General features: G+C 40.9%; 1 protein-coding gene across 3 annotated transcripts in view; it reads left to right on the forward strand.

The window, feature by feature from the left end:
- The first annotated feature begins 2395 nt into the window (after positions 1–2395).
- Positions 2396–13421, forward strand: part of LOC149260428 (oxidoreductase, zinc-binding dehydrogenase family protein) — a 305468-nt gene continuing 294442 nt past the window's right edge. Inside the window, exons 1-2 of one of the 3 annotated variants that reach the window (XM_089420726.1) lie at positions 2396–2641; positions 2886–3116. In XM_089420726.1, the coding sequence (XP_089276852.1) occupies positions 2561–2641; positions 2886–3116 (312 nt within the window). In that variant the 5' untranslated portion in view covers positions 2396–2560. The other 2 variants (XM_089420724.1, XM_089420728.1) reach the window with 2 other exon arrangements.

Consider the following 13421-nt stretch of genomic DNA (forward strand, 5'->3'; position numbering starts at 1 on the left):
TTTGGGATTTGGGTCTTTGTTGTCTCATTTGAAGATGATTCTATAAGAAGAATATATATATATGTGTGTGTGTGTGTGTGTATATATATATTTGTTTTTGTTTTTGGTTTTTGTTTTTGTTTTTGTTTTTTTTTTGTTTATATTTGTTTGTTTGTTTTTTTTGTTTTTGTTTTTGTTTGTTTGTTTGTTTGTTTTTTTTATTTTGTTTTTTTGTTTGTTTGTTTGTTTTTGTTTTGTTTTTTGGTTTTTGTTTTTGATTTTGTTTTTTTGTTTTTTGTTTTTGTTTTGTTTTGTTTTTGTTTTTATTTTTGTTTTTTTTGTTTTGTTTGTTTTGTTTGTTTGTTTGTTTGTTTTGTTTTTTTTTGTTTTTGTTTTTTTTGTTTTGTTTTGTTTTTGTTTGTTTGTTTGTTTGTTTGTTTTTTTTTTTTTTTCTCGGGTTTTCCCCTTGGAGGGCTTTTGCCTTGGTTGAGAGCCTAATTTCGATGTCCTCTATTGCTACTATTTTTGCTCTTGATATTTGTTGATGAAAAGATCTAAATAAAGAACACAAGAAGATTAACTAAGTTCACAAGCAAATATTAAGACTAATGAAAATTAGAATTAATAAGCTGCCACATTGCATTTTCCAACACATAGGTGGTTCAAATTGTGATCAATGCCCCATGTACATTGATACCCATTCATTGGGTGTCCTTAGTACTATCTTCATTATCCATTGAGGGGATACCCACCAATTGAACTCCTGGTAGCATCTCGGAAATATCGTACCAATCAAAATACTCATGCTTTGTTTTGTAGGTGGCCACTTCCACTGGCATATTGTTATGTTGAGCGAGACACTTTTCTAGCTTATATTATGCGTTATGTCCATAGATGAGTCTTTTGTTGACTTATGATCAACTTGAGAGTTGTGTCTATGACCAAGTCTCATACTAACCTATAATTGATCATCTTTGCAATGGTTACATCAATAGGGTTTTTAACCAATCACAATATGTAATAATCAACGATACAAACACTTTATTTAATACACATTAATATATAAATTATAAAAGAAAATAAGAAGACAATTTGATAGTTATATGTACCTTTCAGTGAAAACCATACCAAGAGTAAGAAGTGAATCCTATGTAAAAAATGATACTAAGTGAGTTTATATTGGAGCAAGATGGGGGTATTCTCTGTCACAGAAAGATCACAAAAAGGAGGCTGAACAACAACCATGGTCAGCCATAACTTGAACATAGTCAACCAAGGTCAACCATGGTCTACTAATCCTCCCCTTGTACACTGATTGTCAACTAACATGACCACATTAAAAGTGGTTGGTATATGTCGATTGATGCCATTCTCACCATTCAAAAACTAATGACGTTGATTGACATTAATGGTTAATAACACATGTTTCCTCCTAAAAGGTCACAAGTTCAAATCTAGAGGGGTAGAGTATGTACAACTCCATGGACCTTTTTTTAAAACCATGGTGAATTAGTAACACGTTGGAGTAATTTGGGCAAGGCCTAAGATCAAATCTTCTCATTGCCACATCTCACAAGCTATATATATATATATATTTTAATGTGATTCACACACACTGAGTGGCTGCTACATCCATGGGAAAATCTAGGTAGATCAACCCGAAGGGATCTACTCACCGACCAAACTAGCAAGGTCTAACCCCAAGGGCGTCGAGGAGATTTGACCCCGTGACCTCCTTATAAGCGAGGTTCTTAGCAACATGAACTCGACCAATTGAGTTATCCCTTGGGGATAGATACCAATAACTTATGACTTAACATGAGCCGAGACATCACGTCGATGGGGGTGCCTATTCTTCGAGCCTTTTAACAATAGGTTAAACATGTCCATTGAAATTGAACTTGAGTGGATGGGAGAACAAATCATGCAACACTCAAGCTACCAACATAGGACTACATCTCCATAGATTTCAACAATCCCTTGTCTCATGAACAAGGGGATCTTATACATTAATTTGGTGTTTAGCTCGGTAATGACCTTAAATTATATTATTATTAATAATATAGTTGTGCTAATTACACCGATAGACATAATCCTTATTAAACATTGACAAATTAATCTTTCTTTTAATCTAAATCTCTATTTTATAGTCATAAATGAAAAATAATAACATATTCTTGTCCTTTTCTACATCAACTAATAAAATTTCAAATATGAATTAACTTGTATCTCTAAATCCATATTTACATTTTCACTTTACCTCACACATTTATAAAATTACTATACAAATGATCAAATAACAAATAAAATGAAAAAATTGATATAAAATAAGCATATATTAACCGCCCTAATGTACTTGGATAGCTGCACTAGTTTATGGTCCTTTCAAGTTCTCAAGATTGCGCTCAGACATAGATGCATATGATACAAAGGTTTAAGTGCTCCAGTTATAAACTCTTATAAACCCAAACATCCCTCGGGAGGGAATATTTTTAAACTCAGATATTTCTCGTGGTCTCATAAACTAGGTACAGCAAAAGAAGTCCTGCGAGACGTTGGTGGTTCAAGCTATCAAGCGATCATGGTGCGAACAGTAGTAGGAGACGAGACCCAGTTAAATTCCATGGAGACACAACTCTCCGACTCTGGCATCCCTGTTCAAGTAACAAGTTCTTATTTCCTCTTGTTGCTTATTCTTCTCATTGTGATTCTATGTTCTGTATATTTCATCTGGATTACAACGAAGCGCTAGAGCTCAGAATGGATGTTTCTCCGAATAGTATAATCTCTTTTGCGGATAGTTTTCAAGATCATTTTGAGCCTGAATTGGGTAGATGATATATTATATAATATTTTAAGATTGTTGATGTGTCGAGCTTTGTGTTTCTGTGCGCTGAATTGTGAAGGTGGGTCTTGCCATCGGTAAGCTGGGCGGTCCTAGATCCAACCGTGACTCAGTCTTTGCTTTGATTCCGACCCCCAAAAATGATGGAGTGGATCCCGCTTCTTTAACTTCTGAAAATTTGGAGACCAAGTCTGCGAGAGCGGACAAAAGAAAAGCTTCTAAAGGAAAACCAATGACAGATTCATCTTCAGTGATAATTGATATTGATTGGGTGGGAGAACATGCTCACCAGGTGTGGCTTTCTGACACTTTTTATTTATTGATTATACGGGTCGTGATTAGATATAGGAACCCTTGTATGGGGCTCAGGGGATTTATGGGTAGAAAAAAGGGGCCTCATAAACATGGAGTTACTTTAGGGCCTGGAGCTTTGCCAGTTCAAAATCAGAAAATGGAAGAAAACTTCGTTAGTTACTCAGCATCGATATCTCTCTTAACATAGACTAAAATACATACTGGTTTGAATTAGCTTGCAAGTATTTGTACAATCGGGCAAAATGGAGTACCATTTTTGGTCAACTTTATTTTTAACACAATTGCTTAAAAGATTGTACCATAAGACATAGATTTATGGAGGTCTTGATTGTTGAATTTTAGGCCTGTTTCCCGGTACTTGTTAAATTAAGTTAAGATTTATTCGAGGAACGAGTCTTTTTCTATAGGATTCTGCTAAGCAAATATTGTTAAGATAAGTTCATTTAAATTTGAATAACTTAAGTACACGGTGATCAAGTTTATGTAGAAATTTCTCTGTTCTTTGACTTCTAATGCAAAACAGAAATTTCACTTCACAGGAGGTTTCCCAGATCTAGTTCTTGTGAACTGCAGCCTCAGTGCCGATCTGAAATATTAATTTACAGCAGCAAAAAAGAGGACAATATTGCAACTCACTTCCACCCAACACACTAGGCAGCCCAGGAGAAAAGATACCAAACATATGCCAACAAGTTTCAGCTCTTAGGGTGCACTTTTCCAAGCATAAACTGTTCCTGAAATCACTTTAAGTAGTGCTGTTAAAATTGGCAACTAGGGCCAAATTCCACTTTGGACAGCTCCTTTGGGGAAGATAATTATGGCATTGAATTCCTCTTTTCGAGAGGACCAAAATTGACCTAAAGATCGTCATATTTGGATAAGGAAAAGTGGGTTTTTGAATTTATGTTTTCTCACATGTAAATTATCAAGGTCGGCCTCTCCTATATGTCAGCTCACCTAGTCCAATAGTCACGTCTCTTGACCCCCATCGAATGGTATATAGAGAAGTGCTTTCTCCCTCATTTCACACACATCAACTTGCTCGAATGAGTCTAAGGCAGCCGAAATCTTGAAGGAGGTCGAAGGATTGTTTGGGTTCTCTTTTGTCATAGGGCTGTGAGTCTTATGAGAGACAACCACAACTCTTAGGGAAATTCTGGGCATCGTTGAAGTCTGTTGGAGGCCGAATAGGAACAGAAGAGAGTCACTGTGATTTAGGGCAGCTGCGGGCCTAGATCAAGTGCTATATGTAGGCCGAGTTTGGGAGGTCCAGACAACATTTAGGAGAAGCAATATAAGCAGATTTTCCTGTGAGTTCTATGGGCTTATTCTCTGTGACAGGGGCCATAATAGTTCTGGTTTGGTACATGAAGGGTTGAGCCCTACTAGGTACAAATCTGCGCATGGTTTGTTGTTGATTTGGGGTAGCATCAGATGTGCTCTAGCCACGAAAATTGGTGGAGAGGCTAAAGCACATTAGATCTCCAAGACCTAGAAATGGTTTGGGTAGAATCTAACCGGTTTGGGAGATATTAAAATAATTAATATTTTTAATGGAGTTCTTAAGTCTAAACTTACGAAAAACAAAATATTAATGGGTATTAATACAAAACTGGGTTAGAAGGGTCCAAAAGTCATGGATCAAGCTAAATCTAATCTTAGCTATTGATTAGAGATTTAATCTCGACTGTTGATGGACCAACGAGAAAAGTATAAGAGGAGGCTTGATGGTCAATTGGAGAACACACCAAGAGAGATCAAGAACTCGATTTTTTGGAGCAGGGTTTGCTGAAGAAATTGAGTGAGTGATCAGAGTTGCAGCTAAGGGGCAGTGAATACATAGTAGAGAGGCAGAGTTAGTACCAAGAGGATCAGCGCAAAAGTCGAGAGAGGTTTACGCAGAGCTAGCTAGAGGCCACACAAAGGCAGCCAGAGGCCACGCAGAGGCAACCAAGAGCTGCATAGAGCCAGAGAGGGCCAACGTGTGAGACGTAGAGGCTCCAGAGGCTGGTGTAAAGCCCAGAGAGGTTGATGCTGGGCCAGAGAGGCTGATGTAGGGCCTAGAGGCTTCGTTGGGAGATTTTTCGTGGGACAGACTGTAGCTGTAGAGCTGGATAGGGTGATGCAGTCCCTATCAAAGTGACGCAGAGCAACAAAAGCTGCATTGTTGCCGTGGGATCGTTCATCCGGTGATTTAGCCGGAATATCGGTCTCCGACTAAGAGGTACTACTGCCAAGGGCATTCTCTGTTGGGTGAGCCATTTTTGGCACCCAGGTTGTGTTCTGAAACTACATAATAATGAAACCCTCTGAATAGTTGCACAGGTTTTCCTTCATTGGGTTTTTTCGGGGACATTAGTCCAAAAACAACAGTGTCATTTGTGTGTTTGTTTACTTTCAGTTGATGATCTGTATGTGTTGATACTGTACTTGAATTTATTCTCAGTATTTACATGGTAAATAACTTGTTAAGTAATTGAACAAGTGGGAAGAAATAAATCAGATAGTACAGGTAGAATTTCTAACGATTAAACTTAGAAATTCCAACATGGTATCAGAGCGTGGTTGCAGATCACACAATAACAGAAGGCATCAGTAGAGCAGAACAATAGCAGCAAAAAACAGTTGTCCCAAGTGATAGAAAATGTTCCTAGTAGAAAGCACCAAGGAAGGGGGGACGCAGAGTGCTTGCGTCATCAGTTCGAGCTAGGAGGAGGATCAACGCAGTGGCAGAGAGGAGCAGACTTGACCTACGCAGTGCTTGGTCATCTTTCTTAGCCAGGAAGGATTGACGCTGTGGCCAGGAGGTGCAGAGTTTGTTGGTGACGGGATTGCGTAGAGCCTAGAGGCTCAGTTCTTCGAGTTGCTAAGGTATAGGAGGTTGCAGATAATTTGCGGAGCGAAGCTCGTGGGTTACTTTGGTCAGAACAATACCTAACAGGGCAAGACCAAGGAGGAGGGATTTCCAGAAAGGAAAGGAGGAGGGATTTCCAGAAAGGAAATCGAGACTCAGAGAGAGTCGAACCGAGGACTTCGAGGAGGGAAGTAAAGAGACTCAGAGGAGTTGGAAGAAGAGCAGCAAGATGGCAGTGAATGGGCTAAGAGATCAGGATAGACTAGACAGAGCTTCCAACTTCGTAGTCTGGAAGGCCAGGATCTTGTCCATTCTAGATAGGTATCGCATCAAGCACTTCGCCTTGAAAACGATAGCGATCCCAGTTGACCCAGCTGAAAATGAGAAGTACGAGGAGGCAATGGCCAGGGCAAAGTGCATCATCCTTGATGGGGTCAAGGATCATGTGGTGCCACATATTGCCGAGAAGGAGATGACAAATGAGATGTGGGAGGCCTTGAAGAAATTGTATCAACATACTTCCGTGCAGAGGAAGATGTTACTTGAAAATCAGTTGCGGTCATACCAGATGCAGAAGGGAGAGCAGATAGATGTCTTCCTCGGTGGATTGAAGGAGATCCGTGATCAGCTAACTTCCATAGGGGCCACGTCGGATCAGGAACTGATGGTGAGGACCGCATTGAACGCAGTCTCAGAGGATTGGGAGGTATTTGTCCAGAGCATACTGGGCAGGACGAGCCTTCTAGATTGGGAGGAACTGTGGGCGACTCTTCGTCAAGAAGAGATCAGAAGGGTGACCAAGGCAGGGAGTAGTGGAAAAGGGGTCAGAATCAAGGAGGAAGAAGAAGATGCGGCTCTCGCATCTGTGGGAAAGCAGGAGAGGAGAAAGAAGGACCTCTCCAAGGTCAAATGCTTCCATTGTAGGGAACTGGGTCACTATGCGAACCAGTGCCCTAGGAAGAAAATCAAGGGAGAGGCTTCTGAGACCAAGGCAGCGCCAACAAGGGCGGAAAAAAAAGTGGAGACAGATGACGACTGTGCCATGAGTGGCCATGTGCCACTTGAGAGGAAGTGGGGAGACATCGAGCTGAGTCAGACAAACTACAGATGATGAAGGGCAGGATCCTTGAGGTAGCTAACCTCTTGGATTATACCTTGCTACGGGAGCCCTGAAGAGAATTAGCAGGATTGGTGGATGTCGGTAGAGACGGATGCAGATGGAGTGACAGAGGGTGCTACAGTGCGGGAGTCTCGGGACAACGTGAGGCAACAGTGTGAGATGCATGGAGTTGTTGCAGCAACGCAAAGGTCAGTAGAGAGAGCTTCAGCATCGGGAGAGTCTCTAGCCTGACAGGGATGTCAGAGTTGGGTGGATCAGTTACTTCCTTCTCAGTAATTGGGTTGCAGTGCAACAGTTAGCAGTGGCAGTGCTATGGGTAATATGATGCAGTGTGAGGAGAGGGGGATGCAGTGCAGATGCAGCAGTGGCAGTGGCAGGGCCATGGGCAGCAACACAGAGGCAAAGGGAGCTGTCATACAAATGCAACAATGACAGTCGCAGGGTCATGGGCAGCAGTACATGATGCACAGTACAAAGGATGTTGGGCGGGGAGGCTTAGCATCAACACAGGGATTGATGCTGGATGATTAGGATGATACTCAGTGAGGAGTATTACTAGAGCACAATCCTCGCTAAGAGGGAGTGTTGATTTGGGGTAGCATCGTATGTGCTCTAGCCACGAAAATTGGTGGAGAGGTTAAAGCACATGAGATCTATAAGACCCATAAATGGTTTGGGCAGAATCTAACTGGTTTGGGAGATATTAAAATAATTAATATTTTTAATGGAGTTCCTAAGTCTAAACTTAGGAAAAATAAAATATTAATGGGTATTAATATAAAACTGGGTTAGAAGGGTCCAAAAGTCATGGATCAAGCCAAATTTAATCTTAGCCGTTGATTAGAGATTTAATCTTGGCTGTTGATGGACCAACGGGAAAAGTATAAGAGGAGGCTTGAGGGTCAGTTGGAAAACACACCAAGAGAGATCAAGAACTCGATTTTCTGGGGCAGGGTTTGTTGAGGAAATTGAGCGAGTGATCAGAGTTGCAGCTGAGGGGCAGTGAATACATAGCAGAGAGGCAGAGTTAGTACCGGGAGGATCAACACAGAAGCGGGAGAGGTTGACGGAGAGCCAGCTAGAGGCCACATAGAGGCAGCCAGAGGCCACACAGAGCCAGAGAGGGCCAACGTGTGAGATGTAGAGGCTCCAGAGGCTGACAAAGGGCCTAGAGAGGTTGACGCTGGGCCAGAGAGACTAACGCTGGGCCAAAGAGCTTGACGCAGGGCCTAGAGGCAGCGCTGGGAGATTTTTCATGGGACAGACTAGAGCTGGAGCTGGAGCTGGAGAGCTGGATAGGGTGACGCAGTCCCTGTCAGAGTGACGCAGAGCAGCAAAAGCTGCATTGTTGCTGTGGGATCGTTCATCCGGTGATTTAGCTGGAATATCTGTCTCTGACTGAGAGGTACTACTACCGAGGGCATTCTCTGTTGCGTGAGCCATTTCTGGCACCTAGGTTGTGTTCTGAAACTGCGTAATAATAAAACCCTCTGAATAGGTGCACTGGTTTCATGCATTGGGTTTTTTCGAGGACATTAGTCCAAAAACATCGGTGTCACTTGTGTGCTTGTTTACTTTCAGTTGATGATCTGTATGTGTTGATACTGTACTTGAATTTATTCTCAGTATTTACATGGTAAATAACTTGTTAAGTAATTGAACAAGTAGGAAGAAATAAATTAGATAGTACAGGAAGAATTTCTAATGGGTTAAACTTAGAAATTCCAACATTTGTGTGTTGGGGTAGAGCTAAAGATAAGGACGAAGACCCTTACTAAACAACGTAGTATTCAAGGCCTAAAAGAGGAGGATTAACGCATAAGTTGAAGAGTTTTGAGGCATAGATTGAGGATTGAGATGGGTGTAAGAAGCCCTAATCAAAGGGGCTAATAAATTCAGAAGTTTGCACATGACCGAGAACAAGAGAAGCAAAAGAAGTCTGCTTTCTGGTTAGGACAAAAGTCTAAAGTGCAGACTTGACTGCGCTATCTCCTTCGTATAGTATTGGCAAGTCGATCTAGACTCCTTATTATACTCTCTCTCTCTCAAAGAAGATTTGATTAAGGGTTTTCCCCATCTTGGGGTTTTTCCCTGGTTTGAGCCATATTCTTGTGTTCTTCTGTCTTGTCTTGTTTTCAACTTTTATCAATTATATTCTTTCAGTAGTTACTGTCATATAATGATTAATGTGATTGCTAATGGATTAATAGGCAAATTGATCCGAACTTAAACAGGAACGCAACAAAATACATATATAACCTCAAATACCAAAATGCAACAAAAATAACACTTCATTTCATTAATATCGAAGAACTGAAATATGTTACAAACAAAATGGAAATAAACTAGCTCGGGCGATGATAGCTTATCTCTGAGAAGAGATGTGGCGCCTACATGCCTCTGAATTGTGTTACAATGAGGCTCCAAGGCCTATTTATTATTGAGAAACAATGGAAAACCCTAAACATCCAAAAAGCTAATCTTAGGAGATGAATCGCCAAAACTGTGGGCCCCGTTGGGGTAAATTGGTACATCAAATTCCCAAGGTTGTAACTTTGGCATATGATCTCTATTTGACGCGCACGATATCTCGTTAGAAAGATCTATCCGAGGACTACAACTTTCTATTTTCATGTTTTCCAAAAAAACGCCGTTTAGGGCCTCAAAATGACTCCGAAAGTTCAAGACCCAGAAAACTGCCAAAAATAGTAAACTGTGCTACAACTAAGGAAACTGAAAGAAACAATGGTGGGGGTCCTAGTGTAATAGGTGGGTGGCCACCAATATCCACCTGGATTAGTCCTCCCCCTTTGGAAGCAATGGTCCCCATTGCGTTGAGTGCTTCCATGAGATCAAGAAACTTCTGCTGAACTTGGTGCTTGGTGAGTCACTTGCCTTGGTGCAATAGTTGGCTAGTTTTGACAACCCGATACGATTGGATCTTCTGCTGGCGAGTGTTCTTGATCTGCGTGTCCATGATTCGATCAGTTGTGGTCTGTGCTATGCAGTCTGGGTTTAGCTCTGTTGGTGTGAGTTGTTCTACAATGTCTGATGTGTCCAGTAATGGTGGAAAGTATGGTCGAAGGCGGTCCATATTTAACACTGAGTCCATACCAAGGAATGGTGGAATGTTGAGCTCGAAAGCATTGTCACTTACAGCCTTAGTGATGGTGTAAGGCCCATATTGGAGCGGACAAAGCTTGCAGTGGGGCCCAGCGAGGCACTCCTTCTGCAAATGTAACCAAACTTTGTCGCCCACCTGGAACTTGTGTGGCACCCGATGCTGATCATGTCACTGCTTGTACTTAGCATTGGCTGTCTAATATGTCATGGACCTGCTGGTGGATGTGCTGAATGCGCTCAATGAAGCTGTTAGCCTTGTCAGCTTCAGACTGGACATGAGTCGAATCTGCCTGAGTAGCTGCAAATGGTATGGCCACATCAATGGGACATAGTGGCTGTGGAGAGCTATGTTGTAGCTGTGCTGGACATAGGGGAGGCTTTCATCCCATGTGCATGGATGCTTTGAGTTGTACATGCGCAGAATGTGTACAATCATCCTATTGACGACCTTTGTTTGGCCATCAGTTTGGGGGTGGAAAGCTGTGGAATTAGTGAGCTTGGTATCCAACATCGACTAGAGACTTGACCAAAATGTACTTAGGAACCTGCTGTCTCGATATGAGATAATAGATTGTGGGATCCCAAAGTGTATCCACACTCGTTCAAAGAAGAACTTAGCAGTGGCTTCTATTGTGATACTCTTCTTGCAGGCTGCCAGAATGGCCATCTTAGAGAATCTGTTGATGACCACGAAAACACAATCGCTGCCATGCTTTAGTAGAAGGGAGGCCCGACATGTAATCCTTGGAGATGGATTCCCAAGGTCGAGTAGGAGTAGGCAGAGGAGTATATAGGTCGACTAGGAGCAAAGAACATGTTAACTAAAAATTAACATGGTATCAGAGCTCAGGTGAGGACAAGCCCAAGCTTAAGAGATTGCAATCACCAAGAAGCATCTGAGGAATTTCAGTGAGAAGTAACCTTCAGCCCTCTGTGGTAGGACAAGTCCGAGTTGAAATCTGTGATATTGTCTTAAGGCCTTCTACAAGCCCTAATCAGTGAACATGGGTACCAATCCAAGAGCAACTCAATCATTACGAGCAAAGGTTGGAAGTCATCAAGGTATGTTTCAGTATTCATAAGGTTTGTTTTGAGTAATTTCAAGATATTTTCAGAGGATTATTTTCAGACGGTACCATAAGCATATAGAAGGAGATGTTCCCCTTTAAGATTCTTGCCTCGACTCTGGAATCCTTCAGCAACCCTAGAGGTGTCATAGTGACATAAAATGTTTTATATGTCAGAATAAGAACTCCAAATCCTTTGGCCTGGTGGAGTTAAGGCAACTCCGAATTTATTATGATATGAGTTCATCAGTGCTGTGGAAGACTGGCCTAATCAATCAAGAGGCCTAGTACTGTCCTGATTCCTATACTCTGAAAGATAGTGAATTGTTGTAGTATCACTGTAAGAATGAATTGCTAATCCTGGCCGTAGTCCTACAACAGTCATTCGAACAAAACTCTGAGCATTCTATTGCCTAATCGGATGTGTGGAGCTATAGAAAATTCTGAAGAAAAATAGTTCCCTTATTTGTGATAAGTCTTCCTGATATGATAAACAGTGACGGTTATTTCTCCTAGATCATCATTAAAGAAGGGTACCTAAAGTCCTACTAATAGTTTCGATGATCCTTCTCTGAGATTGGATCAAGTTTGAAGAATACCTTCGTCTCATTTCTGCTTTGCTTAAATTTTAGCACCATTACTTAGAATAACAATGGGTGAGTCTGTTACTCTGTTTGAGAAGCCGAAGTCTGTCCATTGTATAATACTGAGTTTAAAGGGGCTTCCACTCTAAAGAGGTTGTTGCAGACTCGGTTGCCACAACAACAGGATTTGTTGGCACAATTTTGATAAAGTCAAGCTCCTTATCTTCTCCAGTAGCAGTGAATAAATTTATGATCACGCTCTGTGGTATGAGCAACAATCAACGAAGCAACATCTTACAATCCAGTTCACAGTAACGTGGGAATTCTGAGCATCGTGATACACATTGCAGTGCAATATTCACATATGTGAGTAGTTCTGATTAGTTCACAACCTCACAATTATACTTGGTCAATATCTCTATTGAAGCCAAAATTTAGAACCTATGTTGATGCATCCAACATATAAGAAGACAAGTATCCTATCTGTTGTCTGTAAAAGGTTTCTTAACAAAGCATGTTATAAGGCCATTTAATTTATAAGTTGTTACTGAAGGAGGGCTTGTTTGATGTCGCACTTGAACCTCTGTCTAAGGGCATCAAGACTGAGCAGAAGGGTTTTGGTCCCTCTTCTGAGACCCCAAAGTCTATTTTGAAAAATCTATTATCAACAATAAGGCTTGAGATCAATACATGTTTGGCAACCTTATCCAAAGCTATCCTCATATGCACCGGTGGAACAATTGGAAATACATGATCGTCTTAATGATGATTTCACTCCACATTATCTTCATGTGAAAATTTGATCTAAGGTTTTCCAAGCATTTTTTAAAGTCTGATCGAATATCTTCAAGCTGTAAGCAACATTGGCTCTATACAAACATATTTCTGTGGAAATCAAAGCTGTTGAGGTATCAATCTGTCCTAAAGATTACCTTGCACAACAAACTGTCTGTGACCTAAATCAATCTCAGAAATGGGCTCCTGCTTTCAGGAAACCTGTAACAGATTTCTAGTAGTTTGGTTCTCTGTCAATCTCTGGAGCTTCGGATCTGACTTAATATCTATGTCATTATATTTGGCATAATTTCTAGAGCAACGCATTTGGCATTGCTACTTAGTTCAATTTCCAACCTCTATTTGAAGTAGCATCACAACAGTACGCAAAAAGATCGCATTATGAAATGACATTTCTGTAACGGTCATCACATAATTCCACTAAATAGCTCATTCTTTTGCACTCTACCTCATCTGTGGCTATAGGTCTCTCTCATGTTCAGGTCTACTCTTTCTAATGCCATGACAATCAATGTAATGGTAATGACATCATATCTCTGGTAGTTTGTATTAGCATATGCTCTTGCCCTATATCCTCTCTTCTATATATATGACATATCCAACTCAGCATCATTTACAGCATTATTGTTTCAGTCCATAAGCCATGATGATATGTTGAAGCTCCTGTAAATTGTCGACTGTGTTATAGTCTTGTTCACAATCAAAATTGTGAACCAGACAGTCGGATAGTTCATCTTTT

Source organism: Pinus tabuliformis, chromosome 6, assembly GCF_031772625.1.
Source record: "Pinus tabuliformis cultivar Carrire ecotype Pingquan chromosome 6, CPIR1, whole genome shotgun sequence".
Taxonomy (NCBI): domain Eukaryota; kingdom Viridiplantae; phylum Streptophyta; class Pinopsida; order Pinales; family Pinaceae; genus Pinus; species Pinus tabuliformis.